General features: G+C 53.5%; 7 protein-coding genes across 7 annotated transcripts; 4 read left to right on the plus strand and 3 right to left on the minus strand.

Annotated features, from left to right (window-relative positions):
* Positions 1-971: 971 nt before the first annotated feature.
* Positions 972-3,982, plus strand: IUM83_04857 (Uncharacterized protein family UPF0592; the record flags this gene model as incomplete). Its single annotated transcript, XM_067928958.1, has 2 exons — positions 972-1,473; positions 1,542-3,982. 2 exons carry the CDS (start codon positions 972-974, stop codon positions 3,980-3,982), a joined length of 2,943 nt encoding a protein of 980 aa, XP_067796295.1.
* Positions 3,983-4,199: 217 nt separating this feature from the next.
* Positions 4,200-5,249, minus strand: IUM83_04858 (uncharacterized protein; the record flags this gene model as incomplete). Its single annotated transcript, XM_067928959.1, has 1 exon — positions 4,200-5,249. The coding sequence occupies one exon, from the start codon at positions 5,247-5,249 to the stop codon at positions 4,200-4,202; it is 1,050 nt and encodes a 349-aa protein (XP_067796301.1).
* A 199-nt stretch (positions 5,250-5,448) lies between these two features.
* Positions 5,449-6,899, minus strand: IUM83_04859 (uncharacterized protein; the record flags this gene model as incomplete). Its single annotated transcript, XM_067928960.1, has 4 exons — positions 5,449-5,476; positions 5,629-6,344; positions 6,420-6,560; positions 6,648-6,899. The coding sequence occupies 4 exons, from the start codon at positions 6,897-6,899 to the stop codon at positions 5,449-5,451; spliced, it is 1,137 nt and encodes a 378-aa protein (XP_067796300.1).
* A 789-nt stretch (positions 6,900-7,688) lies between these two features.
* Positions 7,689-9,121, plus strand: IUM83_04860 (uncharacterized protein; the record flags this gene model as incomplete). Its single annotated transcript, XM_067928961.1, has 4 exons — positions 7,689-8,104; positions 8,577-8,627; positions 8,700-8,980; positions 9,066-9,121. The coding sequence occupies 4 exons, from the start codon at positions 7,689-7,691 to the stop codon at positions 9,119-9,121; spliced, it is 804 nt and encodes a 267-aa protein (XP_067796093.1).
* Positions 9,122-9,673: 552 nt separating this feature from the next.
* IUM83_04861 (Fibrous sheath-interacting protein 1) lies at positions 9,674-11,637 on the plus strand (the record flags this gene model as incomplete). Its single annotated transcript, XM_067928962.1, has 3 exons — positions 9,674-9,706; positions 9,801-10,511; positions 10,591-11,637. The coding sequence occupies 3 exons, from the start codon at positions 9,674-9,676 to the stop codon at positions 11,635-11,637; spliced, it is 1,791 nt and encodes a 596-aa protein (XP_067796094.1).
* A 63-nt stretch (positions 11,638-11,700) lies between these two features.
* On the minus strand, positions 11,701-12,488 carry IUM83_04862 (YjeE family ATPase; the record flags this gene model as incomplete). Its single annotated transcript, XM_067928963.1, has 3 exons — positions 11,701-11,867; positions 11,962-12,179; positions 12,262-12,488. The coding sequence occupies 3 exons, from the start codon at positions 12,486-12,488 to the stop codon at positions 11,701-11,703; spliced, it is 612 nt and encodes a 203-aa protein (XP_067796095.1).
* Positions 12,489-12,623: 135 nt separating this feature from the next.
* Positions 12,624-15,818, plus strand: IUM83_04863 (Ubiquitin conjugation factor E4; the record flags this gene model as incomplete). Its single annotated transcript, XM_067928964.1, has 1 exon — positions 12,624-15,818. One exon carries the CDS (start codon positions 12,624-12,626, stop codon positions 15,816-15,818), a length of 3,195 nt encoding a protein of 1,064 aa, XP_067796096.1.
* Positions 15,819-16,668: the final 850 nt, after the last annotated feature.

A 16,668-nucleotide genomic window follows, 5' to 3' on the forward strand; every position in this document is an offset into this window, starting at 1 on the left:
GCTTACCAAGAAGAGCGCGACGTTGGCTTCGTTGGACTCGAAGCTGCTGCATCGGGTGCTCTCGTCTGACATAAGCGTTGCCGTCACCAGACTACTTCGAGGCACAAGTGCAATTGAAGACGGCGTGAATGGCAACGATTCAAACGCCGATGAGGACCACATTCCCACTTCAATCAAAGGATTCTTTGGGACGGTAAGGGACTATAGCAAGGGAGCAGTGTCGTGTTAAGCATCTCGACCGCGGCTTTATGAATGCGTACAAGAAGACGCCGACGACGCCTACAGAGCCGCCAAACGAGGTGCAGGTGATGCAAGACACAGCCCCGAAAGCTCGCTGGGAGAGATTCCTCACGCACTGCACACCTTGAGAAGGCCGTGAAGGATGGAAGAATTGGTGCTCCTGCAGTGTAAAACCTTCGGCATCCGGATGTTCGACCTACACAACAGTAGCGAGGACACGAGTGACTCGCTCAAAATTCGATGCTATGGAAGCTAGCTACACAATTGACGTTGTGCGACTCAGTATTTTGTTGCTTGTGTGTTTATTCTTTGGTGTCTCTCAATGAGAGACTGAGCACGCTACCGTGTAGACCCGGCATGTGAGACTCTCTTGTTGTGACAAACAACTACCGGTAGCAGGAGAGCACCCACCGGCAGTAATTGTTCAACGCAGTCAAATACTATCCAGAACCCGTCTTCTTCCTGCCTCGAAACCGAAAGCAAAGTGAATGAAATGTACGGTTGCTATGGGGATAGTCTCCGGCTCAGAGAGTTATAACACGGGGAATGGATAGAAAACTTCCGTAGAAAACGTAGTTTGCTGACTATATACTTGCAGTCGGGCTCACGCGAAAGATAGAAACTGTTGCAACTGTTCCATGTGCTGCATTAGCCGGACCCCTCGAGGCGAGGAGGGTTATGCTGTCCAGTTGCCAACTTAGCGCGCAGCGGGCAGAGCTCCTCTCGGAATCATGGTGAACAAGATCAAACGGTTTTTTAAGTCGCTGGGTGGGAAGAACTCGAACTCCCCGTCAGGACACTCAAAGACCTCGGCCTCCTCGATGCCCTCGGATAATGGGTCTCAGTTCGTTAGTGGCCCCTACGGTTCATCTTCGTCCGTGGCGTTCCACGCGTCAACATCTCGAAATCTCAGCACCGCAGAGCTGGAGGCTCGCCTGGAGACGTCTGGGTCACTCACGGGAGCGGGGGCGCCTAGCCATACCTTGGTCACGATAGAAGACTACGTGAAAGGAGGGGTAGTCGATTGGGCTGCTCTATTGTCCAGGATCCCCAAGCTCGTGGCGGAGTGTACCACTTGCTCTAGCCCAAGTCCACCTACGAAGCGCAACGCAAGTAAAGTTCCTGGAGACTTTGCGGGTCTGCTTGTCTTGCTACAGCAAATGGCCGGACGAGAAAACCAAGAACAAGTCCGCCAGTTCTACGCTGGCAAAGAAGCCTTCCCAAACGGGAATGGTACGCCAATCTGGAGGTTTTTTGGCAATGAAGTGTCTGCTAACTAGATCTTGATCGTTCTGTCGTAGCGTCGCCGAGTTGGAACCAACGCCGCAAGCTGTTTCGCCAATGTCGCCGTGGGCTGCTGCTTTGCTGGAAATTTCTGGTTGCTCGGCTAAACGATGAGAAGGCAACGCTGCCAAGTGAGACGCGCAACATGTACTTCCAGCTCATTGGGATCATCATGGAGCGTGTGGAATTCCACTTACCAACCAGTGGCTCCGAGGCTGAAACACCCATGAATCCAAGGACCAAGACTCCGCAGTCAGCTGGTCACACAAGTGGGGCTGGCATGGGGTGGCTCGCGAACTCGCCCACGGCGTCACTTAACGGGATGGACTTCAGTGAAGACGGCCGCGGCAATAACGACCTGGACAACTCGGAAAACGCCGGCGCATACACCAACAAATATCAAGGTAACAGTGACGATAGCTCCGACGGCGAGCGCGATTTGTATCTGTATCGCTGTCTGTTGATCGCGACCTTCAAGTACGCAGTCGAGAACCTGGAAGCTGCTCGACTCAAGCAGCGCTCGTACATCTCGCTCGTGGAAACGAGGTTCTACGCGCGGGTGTTTGCCGTGTGCTACTTCCGCGTGCCAGTGCTGCAGAGCGTGATGCTGGAGCAGATATTTGGTGCGTACCGCGAAAAGGAGTGGATCCACCTGAACGCCCACGACTCGCGAGTGGAGGACCTGTCTGAAGAGAACACGGAGACATCGGAGCCGCCTCCTAAATACTCCGAACGACGTCCTTCGTCCTCGCGGCCCTGGAATGGGAACACCTTCGCTGGTTCCCTTGTGAGGTGGACGGAGTATGGCGGCTACATCTTGGGCGAGGAGGGGAATGGAAACGGAACCAGCACGGCCAAGGTCACAAGTCGCTACAATGGCAAACACTTCGCAGCAGGAATACCATCTGCCTCAGCGCTACGCAGCGATGAAGAGGAGTTCGTAAGGCACAACCCGACGCTCTTCAAATGGTCACGCTTCTCGCCGTACCTGGGGCCGTACCCAGACTCGGATATCTTCCGCATGACCGACACGACTCGCAATTGCTGGTTGCAACGATTGAGTCACGACGGCGAATTCTTCTCCAAGTTCATGGGGTTTGTGTGTCTCCACGCGGCCAACACGGCTCTAGGGAGTGACGTTGTGTGGACTTGCCTGCCAGGCTACACATTGTTGATTCGAGTGTCGCTCTTGCTGCTAAAGGAGGCGTGCTGGGCGAAATGGCTCTACGTGAGAGATACGTCGGGCCCGCTGCCTTCGTCCTCGATCGAAATCGAGCCAGGAAGTCAAGAGGAAGAGCGGTTGTCATTTGAGCTTGACTCGATTCGCGCAATCCGCACCGTACTGGACAATGTGGTTCAGCTTCTGCGTAACAACCAGTTGCTGGAGAGCTGCGTGCTGGCCATGTACGAATGCACCAACGTTCTCCACGCTCGCAGCGTCGAAGTGTGCCTGACGCGCTTTGAAGAATGGTTCAGTGCCACCGCGATGCTCACGGAAATCGGGGGCGCTGATAAGCGTCGTGGGAGCGGGATGATGGTCTATCGCTTGCCACCTGGATTCCGAGGCCAGACATTCGCCACCGGCATGCGCTTCATGCTTTCGAGCGAGAACTGCGAGATCCTCGCCAGCACGCTGCTCTTCCTGTACCACCGGATGGACTACTTCGAAGGCGAATTGAGACAGAGCATCCTCAAGGCTCTCGTGCAGAGACACATGATGTTCTTCCTTCACTGGAATGCAGACGTCCGCACGAAATACCACCACCTGCTCGTGTACCGCGTTGTACGAGCAAACCGCTTCGTCCTGGACTCGCCCATGGATCACCTGCTTGTGGGGCGCTGTGCAATCTCCTCCCTCGAGCTGAGTAGAGCTCACGACGACGACGTCGACGAAGATGACGACAGCTACGGTCGCCATGGCAAAGACAACCGATTCCAAGACACCGTGTGCAACCCGACCATGTCGGCCGCCGACATCAACGTACTCAGGACGGAGCAGGCGCTGTGGAGGGCCTTTGACGCCTGCCTGGGGGTCATCGTATCGCAAGAGCGTCGCTATGCCCGTGAAGGGAACCGCAAGTTCCAGAACGAACAACTTGCAGCTCGCAACCGTGCACTCGCCTTCCGTACCTTGAATCGCAACACAACGGAAGACTCGAACGCAGCAGCGACCACAAGTGTGAACGAAGGGCTTCCTGGCGGCAAACCTTGTCATGAAGTGGAGCTGCTGGATGCCGAACTGCGGCGAGAGCCGCCCTACTATTTGCGTTATCTCCCAGGTGACGAATTGGCCATGCTGGACGATTTGCGCAGACTTGCCAGTTCTGTCAAATACCCGCATTATCTCCAGGTGTACGCGGCACATTCACTTCGCTGCTACTCGGATCTCCTGAAACAATACTACCGTGAACTTGACAGCACAGGCAGCGTGGAGCCACCGCCTCTTGGGTTCTTCTAAGACACAAGACAAGTCATCAAGTGCAAATACTGCGAGGAGATGTACCTTGGTCAATGTAGTGCATTCCTTCATGTGCGTGTCCATAAGAACCCTAATTGATCAAGAATCCCTCACATCCAGTCGTAAATTTGAGTCTTCATTCATGTTTCGGCTTGCATCTTGTAGAGCGGCGGACACTGTGATCCACTCGCTACCATTTAGCCATTTAGTTTCTTGTTTATGGAGTTGCGTCGCCGCTGCTAAGATCCGAGGCTTGCAGAAGGCGCCAACGCTTTGAGTAGTCGACTTCATTCTGAGAGTGCCTGCTGGACTCGCGCAGACCTTCAATCTCCAGTGACTGTGCATACGGCAGACGACCAGCCGGCTGCAAGGTCTGCAACGACGCCACAGGAGATGCATCCACCGACGAGCCACCACTCGCGGTCGACGAGAACGAGAAATCCAACGCGGAGGGGCCCAAACGTGGCGATGTTCTACCGTGCGACTGGATCTGTTGCTGATGTCGAAGCTCTAGGCTGGAAACTTGGCTCTTCAGTTCTTCAGCTCGGGCTTTCCATTCACGGATTTCTTCTTGGCTTTGTTGCAGACTTGCTCGCAACGTTATCGTCTCTTCTTCAGCATTCTGAGCGCGGATACTGGCTTTCTCGCCCATCCGCTCACTAGCCTCGAGTCGCTTGTGCAATACGGCCGATTGTGCATGCTCGGTCTTTTTGGTTTCAAGCTTTCGGTCGTGAGCTACTCGGTTTGCTTCCTTTTGCACAACGTCGATCTTCTCTTGAAGATGCACTTCACATCGTCGTAGCTCCGCCGCGTGCTTCTCCTGCATCGCATGGAGCTCTGCCTTGAGTCGCACTGCCTCCAATGACAACTTCTGTTCACGCTCTTCGCATGTTGCAAACTTTTTGGCAAGGTCAGCGTTCTTTTTCTCTTCGTCTTGAATGCGAGCTTCGAGCTGGGACTTGTCGTTCTGGAGATCGTAGTACGACGTGCACATCGATACCGCAACTGCACCCTTTGACAACGCAGCCCCGGACGATGCAGCAGCAATAGATGCGTTATTCATATTGTGTTGCTGGTTCATTCGCCAATGAGTCCACTTGCCCCACATACCGCAGGCAGGCACAAAGTGCTCGGCGTCGTTCTTGGAACAGAAGAAGCATTTGCCTGGCTTAAACGAAGGAAGCACCGACACCATTTTCCGATCCGAGGGATCGTCCTTGCTTACCAAGCGGCTTTCATCTTTTGGTTGTGCATCTTCGGTGGGCATAGGTTCTACAGAGACAGTATCCTGCTTGCTCGATAGAGACGATTGAGGCTTTTTGTTTTCCGCTGTGTTTGGTACCTTCAAATTCTCCCCTTTCTGTTTCCTCTCTGCAGCAGGAGAAGCTGTGGCTGGCGAACTCTTGGCAACATTCTCTTTATGTGCCGGGGCTACTGCCACCTCTGCGACTTGTGTTCCCATCGATTCAATTGCAGTTGCCGTCGGAACCCGTGCTGATAAAATTTCAGGGTCAAAGCCTGCCGTATACTCCGATACGATACGAACGAGAAGGGGGTACTCCCTCTCCATACCAGCCTGCAGCTGAGGGTACAGGAAGCACGACCGTGTCAGGAACGAAACGAGCTCTCTCCATGCACACACGAACCAGCTAAACACGCCCATGGCAATCACCACAGACGCCAATAAAAGACCATACCCCACACTGTGCGCCGAGAAAATAATCCACGATGCCGGCATCGCCAGCGACATCACCCACAACAGGAAAGCACCAACAACTGGCACAACCAGCAGCCATCGCAGCCGTCTCGTCATCACCAGCAGGAAGACAGTCACACCAGCACAGTGGCTGAACCAAGCCCACCCGGTTGCTTCATCCACGAACTTTAGCGTCTCGGGCAGCGACGTCCAGCTACCCAGCGTAAAAGCTCCCCACAGTATCACAGCGACGACAAAAGACGCCGTGCTATTGCTATTCGCCGCCATCAAGCCCCGCAGCGACAGTGTGTGCAGCAACAACCAGCCATCGTCCTCCCCGTCCTGCAGCAAGGCTTCTCCTCCCGAGGAAGTGCACGCCACCGCCAGCGTGATGCTTTCACGTCTCAACCGCCGACGCAGCGCAAACCGCTCGCGGGAGTTGTACTCGGAGTAGTAGGCGATGGTGTTGAAGACCCAGACCATGGGCACCAGGAAGAAAATGCCCAGCACGCCCTCCGCTCTCCTGGTCGGCGGTCGAACCACAAAAGTGAGCACCGCGTACACCGCCGCAGTCGCCCAGCTGCCGTAGAACGACGACACGTAGCCCAGCGGCGTCACCTTGGGGATCGTGTAGAACGACAGTCCAAACGTCACGAACAGCGCGTCCTACCGCAAAAAAAAAAAAAACTAAACCCCCAGCCCAAATTTGATAAAATGTGAGAGTATCCAGACAAAAGTTACCCATTGGCAGAGACTTGGTCGCTGCAGCGCGTACAGCAGCAACGTGGGGATGCCGCTGGCCACGGACACCAACAGCATCGTCTGCTCTTTGGCTCGCACCAAGTCCCAGCGCACCAGCAGGAACATGGCAACTTGAAGCATCTGCATATATATAAATTTCCACAAACTCCCTGTCAGCATCTAATACTTCACTTCAAATAAGATAAATTAATTATGGCATTTACTCACCGCCAGGAACACCCGCGTGGGCACCGTCACCAGCAGGTTTTCCACGGGGAAGTCGAGCCCGTCTGCCAGCGCGAATAAAATCTGGGAGGCAGCGGCAGGCAGCAGCGAGCGCAGCCACAGCGCCTTCTTGCGCGGGTGCAGCCCCGCCTGGTACGCGCCCTCCAGCGCCGCGTCCTCGAACTGCAGCGAGAACTGGTTGAGCCGCACCGTCGAGTGCATCCGCTCGCCCTCCTCCTGCCCCTGGGACCCCATGCTGCGGCTGTGGCTCCGTCGCCGATCAATACAATATGTGACGATATTCAGCCAATCAGAGAAGCCGGGGATCACGCAAAATTAACCTATCTCTATATATTTAGAGTTGGTAGAAGTGCGTTTATCAAGTCTTGGGGGACCTTACGTGTGTCTTACTGGGGTAGATATTACAAGCATGGACCGACGAGAAACGCTTCGCCCAGAGTGAACATTAAATAATGTGAGACCCCACACGTGGGGTTGGTTGTTATTGGACGCAAGAATTGGCCTCCGTCGCACCTCGATTCTTGTCGGCTTTCAACCGCCACGATAAATCGTCACTGCGACAACTTTCTCACTGATCACCTCTCGCTGACTGACTCGTCATGGGCAGACTGTCCAGCATCATTCAGCGCCTCTGGGGACCGCTCATTAGGTTGAGTTCCAAGGTCGCTACTCTATCGACAGACTGGGTAAACTCAAGGACTACATGGAGAACGTGGGGTGGGTAAGGTGACGGCTTTACTGCTGCTATCACCACTTCCGTGCCTCATCCTGGCGATCATGGTGGAAGCTGTCCCGTTGGCGCCACCTGAAGACGGCGTTCGGGCGAACTGGGTTTTCCTCATACGCTTCGGGTTTGTGACGGGTTTCATGGTTGGGTCCTTGCTTTTTCAGATGGGCAGGAATGTCACCGCACTCGTTGTGAAGTGGCGTCATATATTGACTGTAGCTCTACTGACAGCTCTTTCGGCCATAGCCACCTTATATGCGGTGGCGTCGGCGACTACCTTCCCAGTACCGTTCAGCATGCTCCTTGCGTCGCCTCCTTCCGTCGTCGTGTACGAAACCTGCTTTGTGATTATCTGGGGAGCGCAATTCAAGGCGAACCCGTTGATACAAAAGGAGATGGAGCGGCAAACGACGGTGTTAAACTGTCAACTGTCCCTCACGCTCATCTACCCGATGTACATCTACGGATTCACATCGTTCACAGGTGTGTACCAGACGATTTTCGTGATAGTTTTGCCGATTATTAAGCTGATAACCAAGAACTGGATCAGTCGCGCGCTGGAAGGCCACAACGACTTGAAGCCCGAAGCTGTCATTTTCAATGTGGAAGTGTTTAATGCCCTCTACATTTCGAACGCACTCCAACTCGCGTCAACACAAGCGGCGACGATCACCATCATGGTTGTGGATCTGCTACATTTCGCACTTACAATGTACGATATTTTGGAAATTCTTCACGAAGTGAAGGTTTTAATGGCGAAAATTCCCCAAGGCCATCCTCGCGAAAAAAACAATTTTGTCCAGCTGGCAATGCACTTGCTGGATGTCGAGACACGACACATGAGTAGAACGATGAGCCACTTCGCGGACGCCTCCAGTCCGAACTGGCGAACTCAGGTTGAAGAATGGGTGAACTCCAAAGCCCCCGATGAACAGCGAAAAGTGGAGCCCATAGCTGAAATAACGGAAGATGGTCTCGACGACATGATTCAAGGCCACTCACGGCGACCATCTCGCGGAACTCGCGTGTTTCCAGTGGGTACAAAGGAAATTAAAGACTGGGTGGAAGCCAAATGCCAGCCGCTTAGCACGACGATGAAACGGAGTGGGTCCAGCGTATCGCTGAGCATCGAGATGAACGGGCTCTTTTCATTCGCGAAACTGCTCGCGTGCTGTTCATCACAGAGTATGTACTGCTGGTGGAGTACGTAGAGGTGGTTCTACCAATTGTCTACTGTAAGTATCTCCTGGAAATGATTCACAATATCAACGTTTGAATATCTAACGAAAATCCGTGCATCCAAACAGTGCCCATCACTATATCGTGTACAACCTTCACAACCGCGCGTATTACCCTATTTTGGAAAGTCTTTCACCCTCAGAGTTCATCTCGACTCTCTCGCACGTCCTAATTTACAGCTTATTGGAGTTCGCCTCGCTGATTGTGGCGATTGTTGTTCTGAAGCGCACGCTGGGCTTTTCGTCATTGCGCCAGCTTTCGTTCGTGCTGGAAAACCAAGCGGGAATCATACAGGGCAAGTTACTGATTCATCTGATCTACATCATGCAAATTTCGTTGGTGCATATCGGTGGGTACTTGCGTTTGGCCCCGCCTCCCCTCGTGTAAACATCAACGTAACCGCATGGTTCGATGTACTGTATTTGCTAATCCAGGTGCTGATTTTAGTTTCAAGTTTGCCTGGCTGCATGCATCTCGTCCAAGTAGTTAATATACGAACAGCTATTTTTTACTCGTGCACATTTGTATTGGTTTCCAAATAATGTACTCGAGGACCTAGTATCACACCTGCGATTGGGCAGGAGCTCAGCCTGACACAAGTCAAGTGAAAGAATGAGGTTGTCGACACGATTGGAAGGAGAAATTGGCGAAGTTCATCGGTGTTAGTCGTTCGATGCGGACCACGAAGGTACTCACACCTTGAAAAGCACAGTATATTTATTATGGCTACAATTTCATATTTTACGGAAATATCGATTTCCCAATAATAAGTTATTCTGTTCATTCTAAACGTGGGCACAGTTCCGAGCACGAGCCAGTCGTAAAACTATTTTGAAAATCAACAACGTTGCGCACAAAGTAACGACCTAGCAGCAAACCTCTTTCCGCATCTTCTAGTCCTTCGACCTGAACCAGTATGCAGCGCCCACGCTCCGAAGGACGACGACATCCCGGCTCGCACTCTCAAAGCCGAGCGTCACCGCTTACACGCTCCCTTCAATTTGACGCAGGTGACCATCGAAGCAGAAGTCAAGGCGGCGGATTGAATCAGCCTCGCCGCCCGAACACTACTCCAGTACGCTATTACGTAGTAACTGCTTACTGCGGGATGTGCTTCAAGCTCAAAAAGTTGTGAACTGTTGGTGTATATTTTCTTGTTGTCTGCGCAGAAGCCCCGTATTCAGCGACTACTGCCAGCTCCTGGCCAAAGTACAGCTCAAGATTGGCACAGTTCACCGCAACATATCGCAACAACTCTGGCCCACTTGCCTGACTCGCCTCCGCGTTTGCTTTCTGAGCGTTCAATCGATCGGTTGAATAAAGACGGCCCCAAATGCAGCCTTGAAAGTGCTCCGAATCCAGTACCTCCGTTGACTACCTCGCTTAGCAATGTCTGCAACAATTATTCCTCGCTGGAACAATGTCAAGACAGCGAGCAATCTCAACCAGAAGACGAGAATACTGGCGCGGTCGGAATTATCGGGCCCCTTCTGACAGATATTCACGGCGAAAGCAGCGTCGAAAGGTTAGTACCAATCCAAGACAACAACCTCCAAGACTCGAAGGACAGCGTGGCCAACGATTTTGGCGACGACAACGAATACGAACAAGCGCTTGCAACTAGAAAACAATTGCTGAGTGATGAAGCGAATCGCCAACGCATCCGCGACGAACTGGAAACCTATGTGAACTCGCTAAGTTCACGTACCGACGAAAATGGGGAGCACCTCGTTGAATTTCCCCGAAACTACAAGCAAGTGGTGTCCCTCATGACGCAAAAGGATGTGCGCGAGGAGGATAATAGTCAAGATGGAAATCAGACGCGGCAGAGTTGGTCGCGCGTTCTCATCGAGTCTGGTCTGTCCAAACAACAAGCATTTGTAAGTGTTCAGGTTGTCTACGCGTTTGTCTGTTGTATCAGTCGAAAATTGACAGTAGCTGTTTAATTTGTTTTGGTAGGGGATCCTTGTGGGTGTAGATGAGGACCCGGAAGGGAGCAGTAGCTTGGCCGCAAAGATCGCGTTTAAGATGGCTCGTATCCGACAGCTAGACACCGTTCTGGAAGAGAAGCTGGGGAAAAACTTGTACTCGAGTATAGTACCAAGGAAGCAAAAGAGAGCGAAGTCGCCGCCACAACTGAAAGCGACCCATGATACCACTAGCAGGTCTAGCTCGAGCAACTTGTCCAGCCGAACCTTCGTGACACAGACACAAGCAAGTATTGCCACCTCTGCTGGAAGTGAGACAGGTCGTAGCGGCACAACTAGCAGACAGTCGGTAGAGGATGAAGTAGCCGCCGGGGCTAAGAAGACGAACAATTTCATTGAGCGAAACAAGCAGGTGGTTGCTAACGGAATGAAAGGTAACATGACGAAAGACGAGGAGGACAGACTCGAGGCGCTTCTTCGTGAGGAAGTCTCACTTACTGGAGATATCACAGCCAGCGACGAACCTGCTACCTGCGATGCCGATGGCAGCACTAGAACGGAGGAATGCAACGAGTTCGCTATGGCAGATGCAGAGAAGCGATCCATTGAAGAACTCATTGCGTCCAAGAGCGGAGCATATCCGTTGTTTGCGATTGATGAGCTACAAGATGGCCCCACTGACGACGCGTTGCCTCCCTCAGACACTCGACCAGCAAAGGACAGCATTATCCAGGAAACTAAGCGAGAACGACTGCAGAGACAACGACTCAGTCGTGTCGAGCAGGAACTGCGGTTCCTGGAAGAATCTCCGTCGGTAGTTATCGTGGGAGACGACCACGGTGGCGACGAAAACGACGACTGCCGCAGTGAAAAGTCCTTTGTCACAGTAGCCTCGTCGACGTGCTCTACGCGCTCCGGAGTGATTTCACGCCACGAATTCAAATGCTTCCTCGCCCTACAAAAGGAGAGCTTCCACTCTACGCCGACTGCAAGTGCCGAAGAAATCCGACGCCTCCTACTATCCCTCGGCCACGGAACTTCTGCGCCCTCCACCCCCATGACTGCAACGACGGGTTAACAGAAGCGTGTCCCGAACAAGCAGCCTTTACAACCGATTCCTCCTTCACCACCTTCCATTCAATCACTCCGTTTCCGCCGCAAAAAGCCTCATCCAGCGTTCTCCAACCGGATCGAACTGCACCCGTCGAATCTCCGCGTCCCCCTCGTCGTACGAGATCCGAACGTCCAGCCTCTCCTCCGGCACGCTCCCCGCATCCAGGCGCTCAGGCCACTCCACCAGCGTAATCCCTAGCAGCAGCAACAAATAAAATAAAATAAAATAACACAACATAAAGCTTTTATCAGCCCACACCTAAAGAGTCATCTCCTCGTCTTCTGCTACCTCGTTCGAAGGCGTCTGCGAGCCCCAGCGCCGCGACGTCCTGCTCCGTCACGGCGTCAAGCCGGTACAGGTCCACGTGGAACACGGGCGGCAGCTCGCGCGCCTCGTCGTACGTGTTCACCAGCAGGTACGTGGGCGACGTCACCGCCAGCGTCGGCCGCTGCGTGTGCGCGCGCACGAAGCCCCTGGCCAGACACGTCTTGCCGCAGCCCAGGTCGCTGCAGCACAGCCACATGTACAGCGCATTAGCCTCCATATACTGTATTACACTCTATTCTGGCTGAGTTGGGCGCCCATTACCCGCGCAGGAAGAGCACGTCGCCTGGTTGGCGTCCTCGAGCCAGTCGCTGGCCTAAGAGCTCCATATCTCGGGCGCACGTGGTCGTATGAGAGCGAGGCAAGCGTGACTCTGCTGCGGAGACGGAGACCTTGTTGACGTAAGTCGTAGATGCAGCAACCGACAGCCAGCGCCGCGCGTAGCCGACGTCGCAGCGGCGCTGCAGCTCCGCAGCCCCTCGTTGCAGCATGTCTGACTAGGAGTGATGGTCAGCGGGTCAGTCATCACTTTAACGGGGTAGTCATTGAAGAGAGGGGTTTATATTGGTGTGGTGTACACCCCCAGTTGTTGATTGAGAGAGGAAGATCGCCGACGGAAGTGACCGATGTCGGGCTGGGTGAGCGCGTGGCTGCAGGGAAAGAGCGAGGGCGACGAGGAGGGCAAGAGCGAGGAGGGTGGCGCCTTCGCCTCGACGGGCAACACGCTATCGGGGGACGGGGCGGCGCCCGCGTCGGCCGACGAGATCCGGCGCAAGCGGCTGCAGAAGCTGCAGGAGGCCCAAGCCGCAGTTTCAGCCAATCCGAGTCCGCCAAGCCCGAAAGATGATGCCATTATGACCAATCAGGAGTCGCCGTCGGACAAGAAGCAGCGTATCGAAGCTGCAGCACCCGTGGCGCCCCCCGAGCAGGCGGAGCAGAAGCCCAAGAAGAAGAAGACCAGCGCCCAGCCAGAAGTTTACGTCAACGACATGCTGCAGCGCGTGCTGCGCGTGACGCTGACGCCAGCCAATGGCAGCAGCGACCTGCTGCTCCTGCCGCAGTTTGCGGCCCAAACGGAAGGCACGGACGCCGTGCTGCTGTCTACGGCCAACGCCAGTGAAGTGCTCTACTCCAGGGTCATTATGAACCCGGCGGAACTTCCGGGGGGCTCGCAGCACCCGCTGGCCGCCCTGGCCTACCTGGAGCAGGTGTTCTACCGCTGCCGGGACGAGATGCAGAAGCTGCAGTCGTCCTTCGTGCGGCTGGCGGCGGACCAGAAGCAGCAGGCGCACGAGTGTCTGAGCAGCATCCGCGAGATGTGCATCAACTACAGTGCCACGGCGCTCACAGACCCGGAAATCTTCCCGTTTGAAGCCGGAACGATCAATGCCGACGCGCTGGAGAAAATTGTGAGACTGCAGGGAAACGCCCAGACGCCTGAGTTCGTGGACGGAGTGGTGGCGCAGCTGGAGGCGAGTGACGCGACCCTCGCGGTGTTCGCGCCGATTTTTCAAAAGTTGTTGTCGGAGCTGTTTTTGATTAACCCGCCGTCGCTCATGTCGAACTTTTACAACAATATGTACGTGCTGGCGGTGCTATGTCGTAACAAGGCGCTGGCTATGGCGTTCACGCAGATACCGGGCTTTTTACTGACTCCCGGCCCACCGATGACGGGCCGCCGTCTCCAGGATGCCACTGCGCTCGGCTTGCTGCTGCGCTTCAGCTGTGGCCAGGACCCGGCCATCACGCAAATGTTCACCAACATCACGAAGCGCACGAAGAACGATGTGGATAACTCGATCTTGACTATCCGCAACAAGCTAGACAGTGTGCAGACAACAGTGTCGGATATTGTGACATTGCTACTGAAGGCTGGCGGGGTCGCTCGTGAGCAGGTACTAGCATGGTTGGAACAAGCGATGCAAGTTAACGCGGAGCGTGCGAAGGAGAACCCCGATGCTAACATCACGGCCACGAACGGTATGTTCGTCAACTTGACTATGGTTCTACTTAAATTATGCGGCCCGTTCCTAGCCGCAAAGTCTAAGAAGGCCCAACTGATCAAGGCTGAGTACTTGATTATGCAGAACCCATTGTTCCCATTTGACGAAACAAGGCTACTCGGTGCTAATGCTGAAAATGCGTCCGCGCAACAAGACGATCGTCAGCCATTGATTCCTGCGGACTTCAATTTCATTTCGCGCTGCTACTTCATTACAGCTCGGGCAATGCACCTTGGTCCCGTGGGCATTATGGGACAGTATATGCGTCTCCTTCGCCAGCTTTCTTACTTCCAAAGCCGTATGAATGCTCCGAATGCAGACCCGCGCTTACGGGCACACTTTGACCAAATGGCCTCGGCGAAGATGATCATGGATGCAGAACTGCTTCACCCCGACTTTTTGCACGAGATGATTCGTTTTTCTCTGCTGACGTGCGCGGTCGTGAACTCCATTTGTACCGGATCTAGTGTGTATGACGAGAGTGGATTGCTCCAACTGCCTCTACCAGCACCTGATACGAAGGCAAATGCGGTTCTGAAGTACATTCCGGAACAATTGGTGGATGATCTGTGCACACTACTAAAGTTTGTTGCAAGGCTGCAGCCAAAGGCGCTCAATGCGTTTGAGCTGAACGAATTGCTCAAGATGATCATTATTTTCCTGTCGAGCCCGGGGTATGTCCATAGTCCCCATTTGCGTGCCAAGATGAGCGAGGTTCTGTTCCATATTTTCTTGCCGTCTGAGGAATCTGAGGAACGCGAGACCGCCGGTACTGCTTTCGGAGTGGAATTGCTTATGACTAACCCACTGGCACAGCGGCATCTTGCACCATGCTTGTTGGGGCTGTACGGTGACGTTGAACACACGGGCTTTTACGAAAAGCTTGAGCATCGTTACAATATCGCGTGTCTGTTGAAATATTTGTGGAAGCTCGATGGTCATAAGCCAGCATTCCTTCTCATTGCTGAGGACCGAGAAAATTTTGTGAAATTCGCGCACGGACTTATGAACCACATTAACAGTCTGGTTACGGATGCGCTTATCGCTCTACCGGAGATCAAGCTACTGCAGGAAGAAATGCAGGACGTTGTGCGGTGGATGGCTCTCGATGAAGCTGTACGCGAGCAAAAACAGAGTCTGCTATCAGACAAGGAACGCACTGTCACATCAAGTTTGCAGTTGGCCAATGAGACCATCCACATGATGTCCTACCTGACGTCAGAAATCCAGGAGCCTTTTGTGAAGATGCCGGAGCTTGAAGACCGCCTTGTTAGTATGCTGAACAGTGTGCTCGTTAAACTCGCGGGTCCTCGAGGTGTGGAGCTGAAGGTAAACAACCCAGAGCAGTACAAGTTCCGTCCTAAGACGATGCTGAAGGAAATTGTGGAGACGCTGCTGCACTTTGCGCACTACCCGAGCTTCCTGGAGGCTGTGGCGACAAATGGCTTCTATGACGGCCAGGTATTCCATAAATGTGCTCACATTGTGGCTCGGACTCAGCTGCTGGTGCCTAGCGACGTGCAGAAATTTGAAGCATTTGTTGCGGACGTCGAGAAGGCAGCGGAGGGAGCAGCGGATCTAGAAGAGACGCTGGGCGATATCCCGGAGGAGTTCTTGGACCCACTGGTGTTTACGCTGATGAAGGACCCCGTGCTGTTGCCCAGTGGCTACACGATGGACCGGTCGTGCATCACACAACACCTGATGAATGACCAGAGTGACCCGTTCACGCGCGTACCGTTGACCATGGAACAATTGCAACCGAACACGGATCTCAAGGCGAAAATTGAACAGTGGGTTCAAGAGAAGCAGAAATAAGCTGCCGGGTAGAGAAAGTGGGAATGATCAAGTAACTGTGCGGTTGTATTCTTCAGTTTGCGTTGGACGGTTGGACCGAGCTCCTTGCGCTAGTTTCCATCGACTAAGTCGAGGTGCCACACCTTGTCCTTGTAACTACCACACAAACCTCGAAAGTTGAGTGCTCGGTATCACAACCTGTACATTCGCAAATCATTGTCACCAAACCGTATACTTACACGTACAGCATCGCTGTATGGTGTTTTTACCATGCAGAATGGAGAGATGCAAATTCAGGACTGTTGCATTCAAGTTGAGATGTCGTTATGCAGGTATCGCGCTAACGCCTGACGGAAGTGGCCAACATGGTCGGCTTCCACCAGGGCTTCGGTAACGTGAGGCCATCCACAATCTCCAGCACACGTTCCCACTTGAGTTTGATACCCATCGCTTCCTAAAAGAAAATAACAAATCCATGAACTCAGTGGTATATGTTAAGCACAATGTTTCCTTCCGCGGGGACACTGTACCAGGATCTCTATAAAGTCCCCGTTTACAGTGTCAATTCATGGAACAGCTTTTGACCCGGATGCTTATGTGTATTTCATGATCAATAAATGATCAAGTCAATTTACAAATTTGGTAACGTGACGGTCACGTTCCACGTCGTGACCAATTGAGAGTGTATGCACATGTTGGTCGCCGATCGACGGTCGCGTCCTACTTTGCCAAGGTTGAACTTCACCTGTCATTTCACCAGCATTGTACTCGCGTGAGCTCAGCAGCACCAGGTCTCTTTGAGCTATGTCACCAAGTTCTGCCTAGCAGTCTGGATGCTTTAAAGTCTCGATGGGTTCTTTGTATGCGCACC

The sequence above is a fragment of the Phytophthora cinnamomi genome, assembly GCF_018691715.1.
Source record: "Phytophthora cinnamomi strain GKB4 chromosome Unknown Contig17, whole genome shotgun sequence".
NCBI classification, from domain to species: domain Eukaryota; phylum Oomycota; class Peronosporomycetes; order Peronosporales; family Peronosporaceae; genus Phytophthora; species Phytophthora cinnamomi.